The sequence below is a fragment of the Equus asinus genome, chromosome 22, assembly GCF_041296235.1.
Source record: "Equus asinus isolate D_3611 breed Donkey chromosome 22, EquAss-T2T_v2, whole genome shotgun sequence".
NCBI classification, from domain to species: Eukaryota; Metazoa; Chordata; class Mammalia; order Perissodactyla; family Equidae; genus Equus; species Equus asinus.
The window spans coordinates 57,731,711-57,753,352 of NC_091811.1; the positions used below are offsets into that span (position 1 = coordinate 57,731,711).

Sequence of the window (21,642 nt, forward strand, 5' to 3'; positions counted from 1 at the left end):
GTTCCCATGGTAACGGTCCCCCTCCTCTCCTTCTGAGACCACACCCATGTGCCTCCAGGAACCGGTCACGAAAGTCATGACACACACATCCCTGCCAGGCACCCCCCTCCCTCCCACTCCCACCTTTGTCCTGAGCTGGGGGTGCAAAGAGAATCAGGCCTGTCCTGGAGACCCTGAGCATGAAGGAGCAGGACTCAGCTAAAAGCCAGAGGTTTTGTCCTCAAATAGTTTTTAATAAATAGACAAAATCCACTAGATTGATACAGCAAACTAAGGTCAGAGGAGAGGTGACACTAGAGAGGGAAGAGCTCCTGAGTCAGCCATGCAGCCTCCTCCCCAACCTTCTGGGCTAAGGCACTTTCAGGGAGACGAGTCCTCGGGGTCTGGTTACACTGGGCGAACGGGAGAGGGAGGGAGACGGGTTCCTTCTCCCCACCTTTGCGTCAGGACATGGCTGCCCTTCTCACTCCACCCCTTAACCGCATCCCTGATGTGCCCCTCTCATCTCACAGCATTCTAAGGGGAAGTTTCGGGGTGCTCCTCACGGGGGACGAGGTCTATGCCCCTGAGGAAACAGATCTTGCCAAATCCTGACGGGACACCAGCAACCCGCTCTGCCCTCTCCATCCCAAGAAGCCATCTCTGGGGAAGGGGTGGAGGGGACCCACGGCCAGACTGGGACAGAGGAAGCTAGGCAGTTCCTGGCACAGGATGCCCATCAGGGCCCAGCTCAGGGTGCCCATCCGCAGCGAGGATGGGATGTGCATCGGGGCTCTCCCGCCGGGGGCTGCCCCAGTTATTCCTTAGGATGGTGCCCGTCTTCTCCTCCTTGAACTGCTGTCGGTCTTCCCGAGGGATCTTCACCGCGTGGTACTGGGGTACGGTGGCCTCGGGGTACCGCGCCCGCTTGAAGAATCCCAACTGTAAAGACACCAGGCCAGACATGAGGAGTCTGCAGGGCTGAGAGCCCTGGAGCAGATGCCCAGCACAGCAAAGCTGCTTGCCTCCACCATGCCTGGGACAGAGAGAACCAACTGCAGCAGAAAGGAGATGGTTGGACAGCATCTAGTGCAGTAAGCAGCCCCACAGGTGCCACCATCAGTGCTGGGTCCCCGGGTTCTCATTCACAGCAAGAGAAAGACCAGGAGGGGGCCCAAGGTACAGGACCAAGGACATCTCCTTTGATGCCTGAAAGAGGGGGTTGAAGGTGGAACATCAGGACCACTGAACCAAAGGTTTCCACCCACCCAAGCTTTTTAAAAGACTCAATAGCATCCTCGAGAACACAAATGAGATCTGAGGAAAAACATGGCTTCCTAGACCCCCGCATACTCCAAATGATTCCTCTCAAGCCTCATACGCGTACACCCTGTGTACACTGGGCAGAATCCCCCTTAGGGCAGGGCCCTCTCATCCATGAATATGGTGGTCTAGCCTCTCCTTAAATCATGAACATGCTGGCCCTTACATACCAAGGTGGAAATGTGCCCCTGGCACATGCACACTCAGGATTACCAAGACTCCTACATGCTCAGACTGAGTGGCATCTCCTGGTACATTTGTCTCTGCAAGCTCATGCCCATAGAAAGACATGCATGGCACCTCCCTGCATGCCCACATGCTCACGCTCCATGAGCCCAACCAGCCCTCTGTGCATGGCCCAAGCTATGTATACTCACCCTTCCAGTATCCTCCCACCCCTGGTCCTGGGACTCACCCCACCCTCATGCAATCTCATTTCTTCACCCTGCACGTTCCTGGAATGCTGGGAGCTCTACTGACATTCACACACATACATACCCACATATGCACACACAAATTTGCATACACGCATACACACATGCACACACACAATTACCCCACAGTCCCTGGACCCCCGACTTCCATGGCTGAGGGCTGCACAGCCAGACGGGCCCGGTAATAGTTGGTGGGGAAAGATGAGCTCTGGCTGCTCCGATGGAAGAAACCACACTGGGATGTCAAGGGAGGAGGGGAGCAAAAGATGTGGAAGGTGGGAAGATTGAGAAGGATGGAGGCCCTTATGTCTGGTCTGTTCCTTTTCCATGGGAGCAGGGAGCAGGGCCCCTGGAGCCAGTTTCACAAAGGCATCAATCTCCCCTAGGCCTGGCCAGATTCCAACAGTTTGGATGCTGCTCCAGAGGCCTGGGCCACTGATGACTCATGTCTACGAAGGGGTGTGTTTGGTCTGTGATTGGTCCGGGAAGGAGGCCATGGGGAAATTCTCCACAGAGCCCCAAGGATGTGCATAGCTCCGCATGGTCCAGCTGTGGCATCTGGCTCAGGATTTGACCTCTGGTGATGGCTGTGATGGCCTGTACTGACACGCGTTAAATGTGTGCTTTTACATGGAGGCCGAGATGCAAATGTGATTCTGTCTACACTGTGTGTATATGAGAATGACTCCATGCAGAGCCTGGTATGTGGAGGGCCTGAGTTCAGTCCTGCAGGCAGTTCCCTGGAGGCAGTTCTCCACACTGTTGGCCTTGTTGGCCAGTTTCTTTCCCAGGGCCACCAGCTCTCAAGCTTTCCCTCCTCTGAACCCCCACTGTACTTTCTTGACTCAGTACCTTCTGCCTTGTCCTTGACTACAAGGCTCACTTCCCCCACCAGACTATCAAATCCATGCAGACCAGATCTGCATCTGACTCCTCTGCAATGCCCAGGGCCTGACAGAGTCCCTGGTAGATGCAAGGTACGTGCTCAGTGCAGATCTGCTGAATAAATGGGCGAGTGGGTGGGTGACAGAACCACAGAAGGAAAGGCCACCTGCCTGACAGGGAAACCAGCCCCCACTGGCCCCACCCTCCCCTAGCCTCACCTTCCACAAGAGCAGCACCAGCAGCGCCAGCACCAGCAGCCCGGCCAGGACAGCCAAAAGGATGACCCACCAGGGGACTCCTTCTGCCACCACAGCCACCGGGTCCAAGTATACCATCACCGGGATCTGGGGAGTGAGAGTCAGGGGAACAAGGGCTGGAGCGGCAGGAGAGAAGAGTTCCCCCACCGCCTCTGCCCAGCCCTGCAGCTCACCACTGTGGAGGCGTCTCTGAGCAGCAAGTTCTTGATGGAGGACTTCACAGTGATGTTGGCTCGGACGATCACTTCCAGGGACTTCACAGCTGAGTACTCCTAAAGAAGCAGGGAAGGAGACCCCGCTCCTAAATGCTCCCTGCCACCTCCCTCCCCCAGCTCCCGACATTGTGATTGGAATGTGCCCAACACAGAGGGTGTTTCCGCCTGTCTTGGTTTAAGAGCGTGCTGCACCTGCACAGGGAGGAGGAAGAGGGGAGAGGGCATCCGGAGGGGCAGTTGGGGAGGAGGACGCCCAGCCCGGGGCCCCAGCAGTGCTCTCACCTCCAGGAAGGTGCTGTTCCAGAGGCGGCCCCAGACGTGCAGCACAGCCGCACGGTCGAAGCTGTAGAGGGGGCAGCTGAACACCACGCAGTTGGCCGTGCCCCGGGCGCAGTCCTGGGGATCAGGACAGGCACGGCTCTGAGCCACGTGTCCCCAACCCACTGGGCCTGCCTGGGGCCCAGACCCTCACAAACGCAGCCACACAGACACAAAGTCTGCCTAGGGCCTTCACTCCATCCCTCCATGAGCCTCCACCCCTTGGACCCTCTTTTCCCCTTCATATGTCTTCCCATTTTCCTTATCTGGCCTCAAACTCCCCTCCTCCAGGAAGTCTGCCCAAACTAACCCTGTGGTCCAAAATAGTGGCCTACCCCAAATCTGGGCAGTTTGGCTTTGAAACGCATGAGGAGCAGGGAGAAGGTCTCTCACTTGACAGCAGCAGGCAGTCGCCTCCCCACTCGATGCTCATGTTACCTAACGACAGTCCCACTGATTGATCACCTACTATTTGCAAGGTACTTACCTCATCTAAGCTTCACAACTGCCTCAGAAGGTGCACATTATTATCATCCTCATTTCTCAAATCAGGGAATTAAAGTTCAGAGAGGCCAGGTAACCTGCCTCAGGTCACGTAGCCAGCAAAGCTGGTAAGCGGTGGAGCAGATATTTGAACCCAGGTCCGTACTCATCAAAGCCACACTCCTAGGCTGAGCCCAAACTTGCTGGAGAAGGAGGAGGCTGCCCCCAGGAGCCAGAGCAGCGCCAGGGCATTCAGGCTCCTTCCAGGCCTGACCTAAATCCATGTGACCCCTCCCCACTAGCAGCCTATTTGCCTAAAAATGGTGTTCTAGTCATCACACTTCATACACAGAATGGCTTTGAGTGTTTGAACTCTTTGAGTGATCTTTTATTTTGCCACTTCTGAGCAATTCAAGAATCCTTGGCCAATTTGTCTGAAAGCAATGTTAAGTAAAAGAATCAATCTCAAAGTTCTTGGTTAAAAGGGAGGCCTTTCAGGGGGGATCAGTCACACGGAGAAGGCAGAACTATCCACATAATTACACGAGTGCACGCTACCCCCAGCTTCATGCCACGCTCTCAGGGGAGCAGAGAAGCTGAGGGCCCCTGGGGGACGGGCTGTGACAGATGACACCAGAGCCAGCCCAACTGCTTACCTTCCCCTGCAAACAGTCTCTGACTCCTCACCTCCACTGCCCACACTTCCACACCTGGGATTCACCTCCTGGCAACCAGGCCACATACCCCCTAACCTGTGTCCCCTCCACACTCTTACTCCCAGGGCCATCCCAGAATGGACCAGCATAGAGTATGGGCTAATTTGCTCAATAAATCCACTTAAAGAGCAAAACTATGTAAAACAAGCAGAAAAAAGGAGGCAAACTATAGGAGGCCGGCCCAGTGGCATAGCGGTTAAGTTCATGTGCTCCACTTCCGGGGCCCTGGGCTTCATGGGTTCAGATCCCAGCACGAACCTATACATTGCTCATCAAGCCATGCTGTGGCAGCATCCCACATACAAAGTGGGGGAAGACTGGCACAGCTGTTAGCTCAGGGCCAATCTTCCTTACCACAAAAAAAAAGAAAAGAAAGGAGGCAAACTGCTCAAAAGGAATAGACTTAATGAATCACATATAATATACTGTCATTTTAATTATTAGAACTTCAAATAACTTAGTGTTTTTGATGTTGTGAAAATCAAGCAGGTTTCCTTATGCAAATTGGGTTTTTGTCCTGAAAGACTTCTAAAGAACAACAAACAGATCTCAAAGGTGGCTAACGCCATCCCACCCCTTATAAAATGTCATCTTAACATACACATAAGGAGAATCGATTGTGCGGCTATCTCACAGGCTGCAGGTCAAGTGTCCACTATGGAGTGAGCGCTTGGCGGGTGTGGGGGACCTGTGGCTGCTTCACAGGTGTGATGTGAATGTCTTCTCAACTAGCTCCAGGTGTCTGACCATCACACCTCTTGACAAGCCAGCCTCCCTGGACAGCCACCACTCTGAAGCTCTATGCCTCCCTACGGCGTCCTCTGTCACCCCACCACCCCCATTCTGGCCGCCCCACACTGGCCCTGCCCTCACCAGGGTGACGTTTTTCTTCTTCTCTGCAGAGGACACTGGCCACCAGGACGTACTGGGCTCCGGTGGCTCACGAGGCTCTTGCTGCTCTGGCCGCTCCAGCTCCCGCCGCCGCCTATCCCTGCTGTCCACATCCTGGATGTGGGGAGGGGGCCCAGTGAGGGTCCCTCCAAACGCAGCAATCCTGAGATGGCATCTCCTCCCACCGCTGTCTTCTGGGCCCACAACCCCACACACACCCCCAGCCTCAGGGAGTCTAACGCCCTCCACCCTGCTTCAGCAGCCCCTGCCCACCCTGCCTGAGCCTCACCAGGTGGAGGATGTTGGGCCTGGGGGAACAGAGCCCCTTCTGCCCAGGCCCCTGCCCGCCCTCGAGCTCCACCCGCATGGGGTACAGCAGCCACTTCCCGTTGGCAATCTCGTGGGGCCACATGATGTTGAGGAAGGCAGAGCCCAGAGTGTTGAGCGACTGGCCTTGGTTGGAGACCTGTGGGCACAAGGCAGTGTGAAGGGAGGGAGCTTGGTTCTGAGCAGGCCCTGGATCCACAGAGATGGAGGGGACAAGGGCTGAGGGGAGAGCCTCAGGAAGTATAGTTTCAACAAGGACTCAGGATCCTAGACCCAACCAGGCACCACTCTGCCCACCCCAAACCCAGGAAAACCTGGAGACGTCACTGGGAGGTGTGGAGAGGCCCCAGCCAAGCAAGAGCAGAGTGCTGGGGAGAGATTCAGCCCTCACCCATGTCCCCATCCCCCAGCTGAAGTCCCCAGCACAAAAGCCTGGGCCCTTATGGCCTCCCCAGACCAGCAGGTGAGATGTCCAGTCAGGGATGACCAGAAACTGGCCAACTGAGGCCCCTCACACACACCTTCCCACGGCCAATGGCCAGGAGCTGCGGAGGCCCTGAACCCGCTGGCAAGCCCTAGCACTTGGGACATGTCTCAGCCTCTCCTCTGTGCCAAGAAGGGAGGGAGACCGTGAGCGGCCACATACCAGGACACTTACCGTGACCTCATACTTGACCTTGCTGCCGACATCCCGCTCGGACTGCATGGCGCTCTCACCCCGCACCACACCGGAGAAGAAGAGCTGCTGAGGAATGGCTACCCTGGCAAGGAGGAGCCAAAAGAGGGCTGATGGAGGGCTAGGAGGGGCAGAAGGAGCAGGAAGGCCAGGAAGGGCAGGAGGGCCAGGAGGGGCAGGAGGGGAAGGAGGGCCGGGAGGGCCGGGAGGGGCGGGAGGGCCAGGAGGGGCAGGAGGGCCGGGAGGTCCAGGGGGCGGGATGTCCAGGGAGGGGCAGGAGGGGCAGGAGGGCCAGGAGGGGCAGGAGGGCCAGGAGGGGAAGGAGGGGCAGAAGGGCCGGGAGGGGCGGGAGGTCCAAGTGGGCGGGACGTCCAGGGAGGGGCAGGAGGGCCAGGAGGGGCAGGGGGGCCAGGAGGGGCAGGAGGGCCGGGAGGGGCAGGAGGGGAAGGAGGTCCAGGGGGCGGGAGGTCCAGGGAGGGGAAGGAGGGCCAGGAGGGCCGGGAGGGGCAGGAGGGCCAGGAGGGCCAGGAGGGGCAGGAGGGCCAGGAGGGCCAGGAGGGGCAGGAGGGCCAGGAGGGGCAGGAGGGCCAGGAGGGGAAAGAGGGACAGAAGGGCCAGGAGGGCTGGGAGGGGCAGGAGGAGCAGGAAGGGCAGGAGGGCCAGGAAGGGCAGGAGGGCCAGGAGGGGCAGGAGGGCCGGGAGGGGCGGGAGGTCCAGGGGGCGGGATGTCCAGGGAGGGGCAGGAGGGCCAGGAGGGGAAGGAGGGGCAGGAGGGGCGGGAGGGCCAGGAGGGCAAGGAGGGGCAGAAGGGCCAGGAGGACCGGGAGGGGCAGGAGGGCCGGGAGGGGCGGGAGGTCCAGGGAGGGGCAGGAGGGGCAGGAGGGCCAGGAGGGGCAGGAGGGCCAGGAGGGGCGGGAGGTCCAGGAGGGGCAGGAGGGCCAGGAGGAGCAGGAGGGCCGGGAGGGGCAGGAGGGCCAGGAGGGGCAGGAGGGCCAGGAGGGGCAGGAGGGCCAGGAGGGCCAGGAGGAGCGGGAGGGCCAGGAGGGGCGGGAGGGCCAGGAGGGGTGGGAGGGCCAGGAGGGGCAGGAGGGCCAGGAGGGGCAGGAGGGCCAGGAGGAGCAGGAGGGCCAGGAGGGGCAGGAGGGCCAGGAGGGGCAGGGGGGCCAGGCTCGACGAGGCAGCGCTAAGCCTGCATTTGGCAGTGGCACTGCCCGCCCCTCCAGGGGGGTGCCCACAGGGCGAGGCTTACCCTGTGATGGACAGCGGCAGCTCAATGAAGACACGGGCTCGGGCAGAGACAGGATGCAGCTCCTGCTCACTGATCCTGGCGTGTGGGCAGGGCAGGCATGGGCAGTGGGCACAGATACCACCCCAAGTGGTCAGGTGAGGACAGCAGAGCCCTCTCCAGGAGAACATCAATCTAACGACCCCCACCCTCACCCTACCCTGGCCCTCCCAGACTCACGTGGCCAACAGCAGCTCCACCTCCAACTCTGTGGTCTCAATGGTGATCCCTGAGGTGCTCAGGATGAGGTAGAAAGTGACCTAGGTCAAGGGTGGATGCAGATTCAAGTCAGGGGAGGCTGGGGGCTTGAGGAGGGGTCAGGGGTTAGGGAGCCACTCAGATGGGGATAAGGGCAGATGTGCCAACCTGGGCACCCCTCTTCATGGGGTTCCCCAGCTCACACTCGACATGGGAGGCATTCTCATTGGACAGGCACAGCGGCTTCTCCTGGAGCATGGAGAGAAGAAGAGGTCAGCTTGGGTTCCCGAAGCCCCCCAAGAGCCCACCCAACCATGCTCCAGGTCCTCACCGCAGGGTCCAGGGCCCGGACTCCTGAGTAGTGCAGAGAGGCAGGGAGGGTGACAAGGAGCTGGGCTTCGTGGGCATCATCCCCATCAGCCTGGGGCTGGGCTGGGTCCGAGGGCAGGTTGGTGACCTTCAGCTCTAGCCCGATGACTGGCTGCCCACTCAGTGCAAACAGGGCTGTTGTCCCATCCGCATCCCTGGAAGGTCAGATCCCACTCACGCTACGATCTGAACACCTTCCCCCAGCACACACTGCCCACCTGCCATCCCTGAGCTCTCCTCCCACCCGGGTCCCCCAAATCTCCTCACACACACATATCCAAGCCTCAGGTCTTCCCATGCTAGCTCAAGAGAACCTGCCTGGGAGTCAGGGGACCTCCCTTCTGGTTCCAGCTCCATCATTTACTCACCTTGGGCAGAAATCTTAACCCCTCCAGGTCTCTATCCTCCATCTATAAAGTGGGACTGATAATAATTCCTACCTCCTGGGGTTGTGAAGACTAAGCAGTGAGATGTGTAAACTGTATGTTTTGATCTGGACTGTGAAGGATTATTCCTCCCTGCCAGGGGAGGCCGTGGCCCCATCACTGACCCTCACCTGCAGTCCTCTGCATTATCAGCAGGTCCTCCCCAGCCTCTCACCTTCCCTCTGCAGGCTCAGCCCCACTCTGCCTGGCCCTCCCGAGGGGCTTCCTTCCACCGCCTGAACTCTTGCCTTCCCACCCCACCTGCTCCCTTGCTCCTCCTCACATGGGCAGAGGCTGGAACTCCGTGTCGCTGACCCGGGCACAGAAGCGGGCGTGGACCAGCTGCAGATTGCTCTGGCAGATCTTGTCTTCACCACAGCCTTGCTTCAGGAAGTGGATCTGGGGAGAGATTTGAGGGTCCTTCCTAGGGGGCGAACATGTCGCCAAAGTGTATGGTGGGGTAGAGTATCACAGGATTAAACAACATGGGTTTATCTCTCAGATCTGCTGCTTACTAGCTGTGTGATATTGAGCTGGTCACTTAACCTCTCTGAGTTGTGTCCTCATCAGTAAAACGATGAGAATGTTACTAGGCAGTGGTAGAGACTAGCAGGTTAGTCCACAGCGAGACCCCATTTCCCCAGCCTTCCTTGCATGTAACTGAGTTCCAGGTTTAGAATGTGAAGAGAAGTGGAGGGCACCACTTCCGGCTGGCCATGGGAACCGTGCAAGGAGCTTCATACTCTCCCTTCCAGCTGACAGAGATGGAGAGAACCTAGGACCTTGGAGGCCACATTTGAATATGACAGACCCCCATCAGCCTGGACCCCTGAATGACCGCTGGAATGGAGGAGCACCATCCCCTCTGGCTAGGAATACTCATCGTTTGGACCATTTGACATTTGGGGTCTACTTGTTACAGCATCTAGAGACCTAAGGAACTATAGGGGCAACATGTGAAAGAGCTTTGCAAGCTAGGAGTGAATGTCACTGGGAGAGCCACCATCACTGCCCTCCCAGCTCCTTTGCCCGGGCTCAACCAGAGCCCACGCTCACCTCTGCCCGCTGGGTGCTGGGCTGGTGGGCACTGAGGATGGGGGCCACTGGGGGCAGCCCCTGGCCAACAGCCTGTCGCCGGAGCCGAGGGGTCTGGAGACTATAGGACAGGGTCACCACAATGGCCCGAAGCTTGTCTTTGACATTCTCCTGGAAACGGAAAAGATACACATGGACACTAGAACACTCCCCAGGCCCCAGCCCTGCCCAAAGCCCCAGCCAGACATAGGACAGATCCTGAAACTTGGCGAGAAGCTCAGGGAGTCAAAGGAGAGGTGGAGGGGCCAGCCCCATAGCCAAGTGGTTAAGTTCACACGCTCTGCTGCGGCGGCCCGGGGTTTTGTGGGTTCGGATCCTGGGCGCGGACATGGCGCCACTTATCGGGACATGTTGAGGAGGCGTCCCACAGATCACAACTAGAAGCACCCACAACTAAGATGTGCAACTATGTACCGGGGGGATTTGGGGAGATAAAGCAGAAAAAAAAAAAGATTGGCAACAGTTGTTAGCTCAGGTGCCAATCTTTAAAAAAAAAAAGAACAAAAGGAGAGGTGGAGCACTGAGCAAGGAGGAGGGACAGCGACTAGGGTGGGGAAAGGAAGAGACCCAAGATTAAGGGCTTGGGGACCAGATGTGACAAGGGAACCTGCCACCTCCATCTCCAGGGATTACAGAACCTGACAGGAGACACAAGAAGGCAGCAGATGAGGAGGAGGTCAGCCCCTAAGGGAGGCTCCCAAAAGTTGAGATCTTAGAATGAGTTGTGATATGTTAGGGAAGAAGCGAAGAGGAAGCAAGAAAAAGAGACCATGCAAGGACAGCGACCCTCAGGGGCCAAGGGGTCAGTGTCCACCTGTAGCTGGAACAGGGTGTCTCCACAGACTCGGTCATGCTGGTGTTTCAGCCACACGGTGCCCGAGGCCTGGTGCTTGGGATCATCCGGGCCACGGCTCAGGAAGGTCACACGGGGGACCTGGCCCCGGAGCCTGCGGTCTGTGTCCCCATCTAACACGTAATCCAGGGCTGTGGCATGCGGGGAGAGGAGAGGAGCCAGTGAGCTGGGGACCTGCTCCAGTCTGAGCCTGACCCCAGGGTGGCCTTCTCTCCACCTCGGAGTGACCCATCCTGAAACCCACCGGGGTGGGAGGTGGGAGAGGGACCTCACTCACCCACAATAGGGCTGTAGCTGCTGGGTGCTGCAATGTAGCTGAAACAGACTCTGAGGTCCACACTGTGGGGGCAAAGGGCAGCTCCTGAGCCACAAGGTTCCTGAGCCAGGGCCCCACCCCCACCCTGACCCCCCTTCCCCAGCCTCAGCCCCAGCCTCAAATTATACAGAGAAAGGGGGAACCGGGGAAAACTGGACTCCAGAGGCTCCCCCGCCCTCCCCCTGGATCCCGCCTCACCAGACTGAGTGGCCACCAGCACAGTTGGGCTGTTCTAGGTCAATGGTTCGTGGAGCAATGAAGACCTCATGTGAGACATGGAGGACAGGTCTGGCCCTGGGGAGTGGGGAGTTGAGGTTACAAGAAACATGAACATGAGGCTGGGAAAGAGGGGAGGTGGGCAGACTCTTCAGCCTCAGATATGGCACTAGAGTGGGGCTCAGGGCCTCAGGGAGGAGCGGGTGGGCTCACCTGAAGAGCACGGCCGTGTCGGCCAGGGAGCCCACCAGCAGGTCAGGGTAATGGTTCCCATCCACGTCCAGGCCGCCCGACAGAGAGTATCCGAAGCTCTTTATGCCCACAGCCTCGCCCTCCAGCACCTGCAGGACCAGACCGTCAGTTCCCCACAGCCCATCAGCCCCAGGCCTCTGCCTGCCCCGGCCTCTGCTGCCAGGCCCCCTTATCCCACCCAACCCATTCCCTCACCCCAACCACTGCCCTCACCTGGGAAGGTTTGACGACAACCCCCAGGCTGCTCCCATGGTAGATAAAGACTTTCCCATGCCCATCAAAGGGAGCCCCCACGGCGATGTCTGCAGGCATGGGAAAAAGGCGATCAGACTGGGGGGTGACAAGGTCCAGACCCCAACTTTCCCTCAGTCACTCAGTTCCATGTCATACGTTTTCTAGTTTATTGAGAGGCGACTAAATCCTGGGCACCTTATGTACATCATTTTTAATCCTCTCAGCCACTCTGCAGATACCACCAGCTCAGAATGGTTAAGTAACTTGACCAAGGTCACAAAGCTGGTAAATGGATGTGAGTCCAGGGTGCTTCTCTCCCTGAGCGCTCAGAAGAACCCCTGTTGACCTCTGAGGCTTGTCCCCCATCCTGCCCCTGGCCCCTCCCTCCCCTGAGCCTTTCCAGCTCCAAGCCACACCTGGGAAGCCATCTTGGTTGAGGTCGCCCAGGACAGCCAGGCTGATCCCGAACATGGAGTCAGGGGAGCCGCAGAGCCGGAGAGGGCTGACCTCAGCCCAGTGACCTCCCTGGTTCAGGTACACGTACACAGCACCCCCCAGCTCTTCTTGGCGCTCAAAGAAGTAGGGGGCACCCACTACTAGGTCTGTCCAGCTATGGAGAGAGGGGGACAGTCAGCGTGGGGTCCTCCCCAGCCGGGGGAGTCAGGGAGAGATGTCAGAGGCCCCTCGCATCCCCAGGACCCAGCCTTGTCCCACTCTCCCCTCTCCCACTCTCACCCATCATTGTTGAGGTCAGCCACAGCCAGTGAGTAGCCAAAGCCGGAGGTCAGGCGCTCCCCAAACAGCGTAACTTCAGGCACCAGGCGACTAGCGCTGTCTTTGCGCAGAATGACCACAGCACCCGTGTGGTTGGCACGGGGGGCCCCTGCCACAAAGCTCAGCTCCTCTGCACGCACCAGACCCTTCCCTGAGTCGATGGAGAAACCTGGGAGGGGGTGACTTACCAGTGAGCACTCCCTGAAAGACCGTGGAGCCAGCGTGTGTCCAGCTCCTCCCCACCGCCCCTCCTCACAGGTCCAGGTGCCCTCCCAGTTGTAACCACTACAGCTGGGTGGCGCTTCCTCCCCCTCCAGAGGCCTGGCAGCCCTCCCACTGCCAGAGACTGGAGCTTGGCACAAGAAGTGCAATGAGGTCAGCCTCAGGGACGGGGGAGGAAGAGAAGGACAACGGCCGAGAAGCCCAGACGACTGGACAGGAGGCTGCGTGCACTGGCAGGAGCTGGGCGTGGCACCCCCACACGATGCCCAGGGAACAGCTCTCCCCGCTGCACACCCAGGAGGCCCTGGTCCGTCCACTGCACCTTCTTTGCCCCCACTCCCACCATCCTGGCAGGGAGAGGAAGTCTTCACATGGATGGGGGGAGACAAGGAGGACTGGGGAGGAGCTTGATACACCCAAACTTCTCCCAGGCCTTGTTTCCTCCTCTTCTGCAGAGGGATGCAGATGAGACAATGAGAGGGACTTACCAACATGGCTAGACCTTTCTCCCGCACGTGCCCACCATCCATTCCTCAGAGAAAGTCCCCCTAGAGGTCTAGCCTCCTTCCTTCCCAGTACAGTCTCAGCCCTGTTCCCTTCACCCCACCTGGTTCTTCCTCCACAGAGACCCCCATTCACAGCCCCCTAGGCTACCACCCTTGGGGCCTCTTCTTCTGGGGCCTGATCACTAGGCCCAGCTCTTCTCTGTATTTTGGGGCCGACGTGTTTCCCTGGGTGTGTGTTTGGGGAACAGAGGGAAGGAGAGGAGGGGAGGCCAGGTCAAGCCCCCAGGGCCCAGAAGGACATGGGTGGGAGCTTACAAACCTAAGTAGCTATTCAGGGCCAAGTCTCCGGCTGGTCCTGGAAGCCGGTCAGCAGGGTCCAAAGTTTTATACACCAGCTGGTCAGGGTCTGAGCTATCAATGTTGGTCACAAAGAGCAACCCTGCGGGGGGCGGGGAGGGGGGAGACACCAGGGAAGGGACATCCAGAGGAGGGACCACGGGGTGGGGAGACAGAGCCAGACAGAAAGGCAAGAAGAAGAAGGTAAGAGAGGAAGAGGTGGAGAAAGAAAATGAGAGAGACAAAGAGACCAGAGAGACAAGAACCAGAGACAGAAAGACAGAGAGAGACAGAGACGGAGACAGAAGGAGGGGAGCATGGAGAGGGAGGGCAGGAGAGAGGAGCAGAGGGTTAGAGCAGCTCCAGGCCGGGAGGGGTCCCTACCAAAGTAGCTGTTGGCAGGGACCGGGATGAGGCGGGGGTCCTGTTCCTTCTCACCCCCCGCCTCGTAGGGCCCGTCGTCCAGGTGCGCCAGGTCCGCTGAGCCCTGCGCACAGAGCTCCACCCTGGCGGTGCCTGCAAGGACAGACCTGTTAGTGCCAGGGAGAGGAGCAAGGAGCACCCCTCAGGCCGGACACTGAGTTAGGAAGGCACACAGGGACCTCCTCTCCTTTCCAGCCTTATATCCACCCCCTCCCCATCCCAAGCTTCCTGGGGTCCCCCAGACTCAGCACCACACTCACCGGGTGTCAGCTCAGCCAGCGGCAGTGTGCAGAGATGGGAATGGGGGTGATGAGGTATAGGCTGCCGTGTCGGAGCATGCAGGCCCCTGCCGGGCAGGCAGGCCCAGCCGTGCGTGTGGGGGCTCATGCCAGCGTGTTGAGGAACACTCGGCCATTCAAAGGAGTGGGGACACCCCCCTCCGTGTGCTCCAGCATGATGGGGGTGAAGGTGTGGCAGTGCCCGGAGTTAGCCGGCAGTGAACACTGGGCATGCTTGGCCACGTGCTGCCCCCATCCCGTCTCTGAGGTAAGAGGACATTTTGGCTGCCTTCTCCCCTTCCCAAGAAGTGACTCACCCTTCCAGTTATAGGTTCCTGGGGCCCCAAAGAGGAGGTAGTGGCTGTCGGGGGAGAAGGCAGCAGCCGTGCCCTGCTGGCAGAACCCAAACTGTTCGTGGCCCTGAGGGCGCCCCTCACAGAACTTCCACTCCCCACCATCCAACTCGTCACGGATGGCCAGGTCCTGGCTCAGCACAAAGCAGCGACCGATCACGTCCCTCGTCTCCAGCATCTGGTCCACTCGCTGCCGCGCCTCGTATCGGTGTGCACAGGTCTATGGGAGGAAGGGGTGAGGGGTCTCCCACTGTGTGCAGGGGACCTGCCTGAGCTACGCTGCCCACATGCAGATATTTGGCAGACATTGATTTGTGTGCACGCACACACACACACACACACACCTTTGCAAGCATCACTTGAGTGCCACCACCCAGTCCAGTGTTGGGCAGGTATGTACATAACCCACTATCCCATCTGCACCCACTTCCTTGCCCTGGCAGGAAGAAGTCCTTGTTCCACATTCTGCCTGGGCACCCACAGGCACGACTAAGCCAGCACACGGAACTCGTGCTTCCTTGATCACGCCATATAATCACACCTTGATCCTTGATCACGGCCCCAATATGCCAAGTTTGATCCTGTCGCTAGACCTTTGTAAGTGCCATCACCTCATCTGCAAAGGACTTCCTCCCTCTCCACTCTCCAGGTATTGCTCATTCTTGAAAGCCTGGCTCAAGTCTCCCCCACCTGCAGGAGTCTTCAGACTTTTACACACTGGGGACTATACCACTCATCTAATATTAGCCATATTCTGCCCTGTAGTGACTTGTATTATTAATTGTGCATTTGTGCACGTTAGTGATGATACCGAGAGGACCAGACACAGAAGAAGAGAATGAGAATCTCCATAACACGCAGTAGGTTATTTGAGAACTGTCCCCGTCTGTACATGTCCTCTCTCAGTAACGAGCACAATGCCTGATGCTTAAAAGATTCTCAGCAGGAGTTGACAAATGGCTAGATGGATGAATGGTGAGATGGTTTCAAATTTATAAGGACAGGAACCATGTCTTACACTTTTCTACATCTCCCTGAGGTCCTAGGAATCAGACCATCAGACCATATGCCCAACCTGTGTTCTGTAAGTACATCCATGCATATACATACATGCCATACACTCAGGCGTGTGCACACACACCCACACCATCCTTGCCTATAGTCACAAGAAGCAGTACTTACAACAATCTTGCCCCCGGGACCCTGGCTCCGAACACTGACTCCCAACCACTGGTTCTCCTTGCTCTCCTTCTGCACATCAGCTGGAGGCAGGACACTGGGAATTAGGGAAGGGAAGGAGGCCAAGTCCTCTCCTCCCCTCCTCGTGGGCTCCCCACTCCACCCCGCAGGGCCCGCACCTCCCCGGTCGATGTCCACTCTGTAGCAGTCAGTTTCCTCCAGGCTCAGGGGACAAGCGAAGAGGCCTCCGGTGCGATTCGCCTGCTGTCCAGGCAGAGCCAGGGCCTGGGGAGCACCCACCAGCAGCCTGCACGATGGGGCAGAGGAGGAGTTAGGGGCCAGAGCTCTCCATCTCCCCAGAGTTGCCCAGGCCCAGCCCTCAGTACCCAGCACACTGCGGAAGGACTAAGGAGAAGGGCCAAGAGTCAGTTTTTCCAAGGCCTGGAAGGGCAATGAGTACACTCGGCCATGCAATAATCACATTACATACGCACACACTATCTGGATGAGGGACAAACAGGCACAGTAGAGACACACACACAAACATACCCACACACACAAACATGCCAACCCAAGCAGCCTGGCCAGCACCGCTGGTTTGAAAGAACCACCTGTTCCCAGCACCTGTTCCTGCCCAGTCCTTCCCCTTGCCCCTTGGCCCCATCCCCAAGCTCTGCTCTCCTCCTCAACCCTAGTCCACTTGAAACCCCCCCAAAAATGCCAGGAATGCTGGGAGCAAAAGTAACAGGGGCCCAGACTGGCACCATGAGGTGGCCCAGAGACCAGCTTTGGAGGCTAAGCAAGAGGCTAGATATGGGCCAGCTTCCCCCACCCCTACATCAGGGACCCAGCAAAGACCCCAGCAACCCTGCCAGCCCAGGACTCTATCGTCAGTCCAGCTGCCATGGAGGTGGGTGAAAGTTTCTCATTCTGTCTCCAATCTCTTTTTTTTTTTTGGTGAGGAAGATTGTCCCTCAGCTAACATCTATGCCAATCTCCCTGTAGTTTTTTGTATGTGTGACGCCGCCACAACATGGCTTGATGAGCTGTAGTATAGCTCATCAACGTGTAGGTCCTTGCCCAGGATCTGAACCTGTGAACCCCAGGCCACTGAAGCAGAGTGCACGAACTTAACCACTAAACCACCAGACCGGCCCCTGTCTCCAATCTTACCCCACATCCTGAATCCCCATCCTTCCTTCTCCTCCCCACAGCCATGATCTTCCCTTCCCTGCCCCCACCCAGTCTTCTCTCCTACCTCCCCCTCAGATACTTTCCCAGCTACAACTTTCTTGGCAGGACAATTTTCCATGATCACAGCCAAGGCTTCTTCCCCGGGGGAGGAATGTGCTGGGAATGGAGGCTTCTGGCTCCCCTGGGGCTGAACCCCAGGCCAGGAGTGAAGGAGGGGTGAGGTGAGGTGATCGGCGCCCAGCCGGCTACGAGGATTCTCTCTTCAAAGAAGGAAACCCAAAAGCGGCAGCAGGGCAACCCTCAAGGCTTCTCCCTTCCTCCCTCTCCCTCGCTAGGGAGCGAGGCCCCAGGCTGTGGGGGGCAGAATTGCAGACAGGCATCTGTGGGGCACTGCGCCAGTTCTGTTGGGGCAAGAGGAGGGGAGGGCACAGAGCCATTCTCGCTTCCCACAACTCCTCGGAGTCTAGTAGCAGCTGTCATCCCGCATCAGAGCCAGTGTCAAGAGGTGGGGGTGGGAGGGGCAGGGAAGAGGGCATACATTCAACACCATTCGTTAACAATGCTCACTGAGAACCTATCAGCTCCCGAGCCTGTCTCAGGCACTGGTGACACAGGGAAGTCACATTGATTCAGCACCTGCTCTGGGTCAGGCCCCAGGCTGGATGCCAGGATGAGAGGAACGAATGTTTATCACTCTCTACCTATGGCCAGGCACCAGGCCAGGCAAGGTGCATGCATTATCTCACTTAATCTTCACAACGATCCTCTGCAAGGCCCCTTTTCTTGGCTTTCAGAGGAGGAAACTCACTCAGAGACCTAAGTGGAATGCTGGGATTCAAATCTACACTGCCTGACTCCAGTAGCCACGCCTTTTCCACCACACTCAATGACTGGCCATCTCCAGAACACCAATAACACTCCAGAAAAGGAAGAGGAGGAAGGGGAGGAAAGGGTACCCCAAGCAGAAGAGAAACCAGGTGACATGGCCAACATTCAGACAAGTCCACAGTGCCCCCACCTCCAAATACAGAGATGGCCACCTCTCAGAGGACTAGGGCTGTCTTACTCATCTTTGCGCTTGCCCCATAGGAGGCATCCGGATGCCTTTGCTGAACCCACACTTTATGTGGACTCACAGAGACACCCAGTGCCTCAGCTGGTCAGTGCATAGCTAAGCACAGGGAGAAGCTAACAGTCGGCATTCGATGCTCACATCTCCCCTGGAGGTCAAGAGTAGAGCGTAAGGAGGAGGGGAGGCATCCATATGGAGGAAAGAAGCTGAGCGCAGAGATCCACCCAGCCCCATTCTTGGTGGAGAACAGACCAGCCCGCCCTCCTAGAACCAGAGCTCCCACACACAGCCTCTCCAGTTCCTCCACCTCTGCCCCAGCCACACTCTTTGCTGGCTTCATCCCACCATCCCCAGCCACCCCACGCCTCTGGACAGAACAGTAGCCACAGCTGCAGCCACAGCAGAGAGAAAAGCAAAAACCTGTTGGCAGCTGGAGGCAGAGGGACTCCCTGGGAGCCTGGCTAAGTGGAGGCGAAGGAGGAGTCCACCACCCCTGCACCTCTCGATTCTCCACGCACTCCAGGGCTCTGACCCAAGTCGAGCCTCTCTGACTCTCAGTCTGGGTGGCCCTCTGGGGAGGGTGCTCGGCCTGAAGGCTGGCTCGGCCTGAGGGTGTTCTAGCCAAGCCTTCGGATCCAGGCTCACTGCTGTAAGTACCTAAATCTATTCTCCAGCTCTGTGGATCGCAATGCAGGAATAATAGTACTAACACGTGCTAGCACTTGCTATGTGCCTCATGCAATTCTAAAGGTTTTACCTACACTGTATTAAGAACTCTTAATCCCCACAACAACTTAGTCTGGTAGATAAACTATTGTTTATCTCCATTTGATAGTGGAAGAATGTAAATGAGGCTGAAACCACAGAGCAAAGAAGGTTAAACTTCAAAGTCTCATCCGAGGGCAAGATTGAAAGACATCAAAACAGGTGAGGTCTTTTGATCAGGGAGTGCTGGGAAAGGCGACCTGCAGCTCGAAAGCTGGGGACTCAGCAAGGTACCTGGTCTCCCACATGCCACCAGGCAGCAGAGCGCCCTCTGCTGCAGCAAAAGCTGGTTAGGCAGTGAGGCCCCTCTGGGAATGCTCCCAGCTTGGCTCTGGGAGACAGAATCAGGGGCCACCATCAGAGAAGAGGGGGAAATCACAAGAGGCCAAGCTATTAAAAATAACCTAGAATTTGCCTGGAAATAGCTCAGAGAGTTCAGCATGTCCTAAAAAGGTCTCCAGCCCTGGAAGTCTGGCAGATGGTGGAAGGAGGGAGGGAGTGAGACAGAGATGAGGGAGGAAGCGGAAAGAAGGCTGAAGAAGAGATGAAGTCAGTTGCTTTCTCTCTCTCCCAAAGTTTGGGGGACCACTGACCCTGCTCCCTGATGACAGGAATAATGGAAGAAGAAAGATTAGAGCTAGCCCCTCCTTCCTGAGTGCGGAAAGAGAAATGAGCTCCATCCCTACCCTCTGCCCCCAGGCCAGCAGTAGCAGGAGAAGACAGTCCCCATGGACGGCATTGATCCCAGTAATGGACACTTAGTGTAGCTTAGGCTCTGGTCTAGGAGAGAGAAGCCCCCTGGAAAGAGGGGGTGGGAAGCTTTCTTCCCCTTGTCTCTCTTTTTAAAACCACACATGTAGCTGGAGCTAATAGTACAGGAAGCATGACAGTCACAGGCCCCACACACGTGTGTCCCTCTCCCATGGGTCCTGAACTGATTAGAAAATAACTAGAATTATCTTCTGCCCCTCACTCCTCCCTGCCGTCCCCCACTGCTGAGATCCCTGGAGCTAGAAATTTCCTGAGGAGGAGGAAGCAGAACAGCCCAGCCAGCATCCTTCCTGGATCTCTCTCGTGGCTACTGTGGCAGTGGATGCTGCTATTGCTGCTGCTAAAACTTTTGGGGGCTCTGTTCTCTCTGTTTTTCACTCTCTATCACCAGATCACCTAGTGCAGGTTGCCAGACCCTCCCAGGTCCTCTCCCAACCTCCCCGTGGTCTGAGCCACAAGAATGGTGGGTGTCTCCTGGCCTCCAGTGTCCTGCTGCCCTCATCCCACGCCATGGCAATGCTCTGGCAGGAAGTTATTTCTGGAGTCTACCCTCCATCCCTCTCTTGGCACCTTCAACCTCTCTGTCTTCTCCCTCTCCTCCTGCCCCAAGCAGAGACAAAATGCCCAGTGGCCCTCCCTGAGGGAATTCAGCCCTCTGAAGGAGTAGAGCCACAGACCCTGGGACTGCAGCAAGGTTACAAGTTGGGGGAAAAGCAAAAGGAGACAGTTCCCTGCCCAGACAAGGACCTTGCTCTCCAGCTCATCCCCAGAGCAAGACCCTGGGTCTCAGGGCCTGAGGGTGTGCCTCCAGACCCAAGACAGAGGAGGCAAGGTTAGGGTGCGGGATATCTGTGGACAGCCTGAGTCTTGGTGGGGTTAGAAGACTGAGAGAGAGGGTTGGAGTCGGGGGATCTGTGGCTCGGGCATGGGGGACTCTGGGCGGCTGCGGTGACTCACCAGCTCTGGGGTCGGGGCTGCAACTGACGGTGCAAAGCCACGGAGAAGCCAAAGAGGCTATCCGGCTCGCCCTCCTTGAGCAGGGCGCCCATCACGTCCAGATTGAAGGCGACAGCCCTTGGGGAAAGCAATCCGGCGAGTAGGGAGCCAAGAAGGTAACAAATCCCGAGGGCCCCCCAAGGATCGCGGCCCGAAGTCCCGGCCATGGGGCGAACCCCTCGAGCGCTCCCCGCGAGCGCAAGGAAATTCGCTCGCGCCGGGAGCCCCAGGTCTCCCCAGGCGGGTCTGTGGTCTCGAGTCTCGCTGTCTTCCAGGTGTTTCAGGGGTCTCCCCATCTCTCGCCTCGCCACCCCGCCGCCGCCGCTCCGCCGCCCCAGCGCCGGCTAGGACGACTGCCGCAGCCGAGGCCGGGCGTCAGCTCGGGTTCCCGCCTCCGCCCCCGGGGCCGCCCCGCCCCGCCCCGCCCCGCGCTCCCGGCAGGTGGAGGCCGCCGGCGTCGCACTGGGACGCCCGGGCCAGCGGCTCCGGGTGGGAACCGGCCTTGCTCCCCCTAGCTCCCGCCTGCACCCTCCTCCCCTTCCCCGCCCCCCGCCCCAACTCTTGCCCAAGCCCGCAAGTCGGAATGGGGAGGGAGAGAGACGTGCAGACAGAAAGGGGCCAAAAAAGAGAAAAGAGAGAGAGAGAGAGATGACAAGTGGATGAGGCTAAAGGACAGTCTGGTAACAGACACACGCAGACAGGAAGAAAGGAGATGAAAGGGGAGGGGTCTCGGCCTGGGTCCCCGTGGTCCCTTGGTGCTCCCTTCTCCCCATGCGGTCACATACAACACCCCTCAGGCTGCTCGAATCAAACCACTTCCCACCCCATCCCATCCCAACCCCCAGAGCCCGGCAGTGACAAGGCTGTGCTGCCACGTGGTCGCCATTCAGGGGAACAGAGGAGGCAGGTCGAAGGAAAACTGAAAGAGAAAAGCGATGGAGAAGGAAAGGCAAGAGTTTTGGTCAACAAGGGATGGAGTGAAGGGAGAGAACAAGAAAAAGACTGAAGGTGACACAGGAAAACGAG

At 58.0% G+C, this 21,642-nt stretch overlaps 1 protein-coding gene across 8 annotated transcripts; it reads right to left on the bottom strand.

The window, feature by feature from the left end:
* Nucleotides 1-199: 199 nt before the first annotated feature.
* On the bottom strand, nucleotides 200-21,016 carry ITGA7 (integrin subunit alpha 7). 8 transcript variants are annotated; one of them, XR_011496785.1, is made up of 28 exons: nucleotides 20,578-20,989; nucleotides 15,998-16,125; nucleotides 15,822-15,901; nucleotides 14,604-14,859; nucleotides 13,970-14,101; nucleotides 13,569-13,688; nucleotides 12,483-12,690; nucleotides 12,164-12,357; nucleotides 11,727-11,815; nucleotides 11,475-11,602; nucleotides 11,244-11,339; nucleotides 11,007-11,068; nucleotides 10,691-10,860; nucleotides 9,838-9,987; nucleotides 9,065-9,180; nucleotides 8,319-8,511; nucleotides 8,156-8,236; nucleotides 7,970-8,049; nucleotides 7,754-7,828; nucleotides 6,487-6,589; nucleotides 5,791-5,967; nucleotides 5,484-5,615; nucleotides 3,376-3,489; nucleotides 3,052-3,150; nucleotides 2,840-2,965; nucleotides 1,859-1,971; nucleotides 1,005-1,188; nucleotides 200-921 (listed from the first exon to the last, which is right to left on the bottom strand). XR_011496785.1 is itself a non-coding variant. In XM_014857260.3 (27 exons), exons 1-27 carry the CDS (start codon nucleotides 20,910-20,912, stop codon nucleotides 861-863), a joined length of 3,618 nt encoding a protein of 1,205 aa, XP_014712746.3. In that variant the 5' UTR covers nucleotides 20,913-20,989; the 3' UTR covers nucleotides 200-860. The 8 variants fall into 8 exon arrangements, 7 of the variants coding, with proteins under 7 accessions (XP_014712746.3, XP_070350031.1, XP_014712744.3 ...); XM_014857260.3 differs by lacking the exon at nucleotides 1,005-1,188; XM_070493930.1 differs by lacking the exons at nucleotides 1,005-1,188; nucleotides 1,859-1,971 and having other exon boundaries at nucleotides 14,024-14,101.
* Nucleotides 21,017-21,642: the final 626 nt, after the last annotated feature.

Bases quoted from the DNA above. Each gene is read 5' to 3' on its own strand.
- ITGA7 (XM_014857258.3), bottom strand. From the start codon at position 20,912: ATGGGGAGACCCCTGAAACACCTGGAAGACAGCGAGACTCGAGACCAC. The intron at 2,966-3,051 runs GTGAGCTGCAGG...CTCACTCCCCAG, and splicing joins TCAGAGACGCCTCCACAGTG to ATCCCGGTGATGGTATACTT. The intron at 922-2,839 runs GTGAGGCTAGGG...GTGTCTTTACAG, and splicing joins TGGTGCTGCTCTTGTGGAAG to TTGGGATTCTTCAAGCGGGC.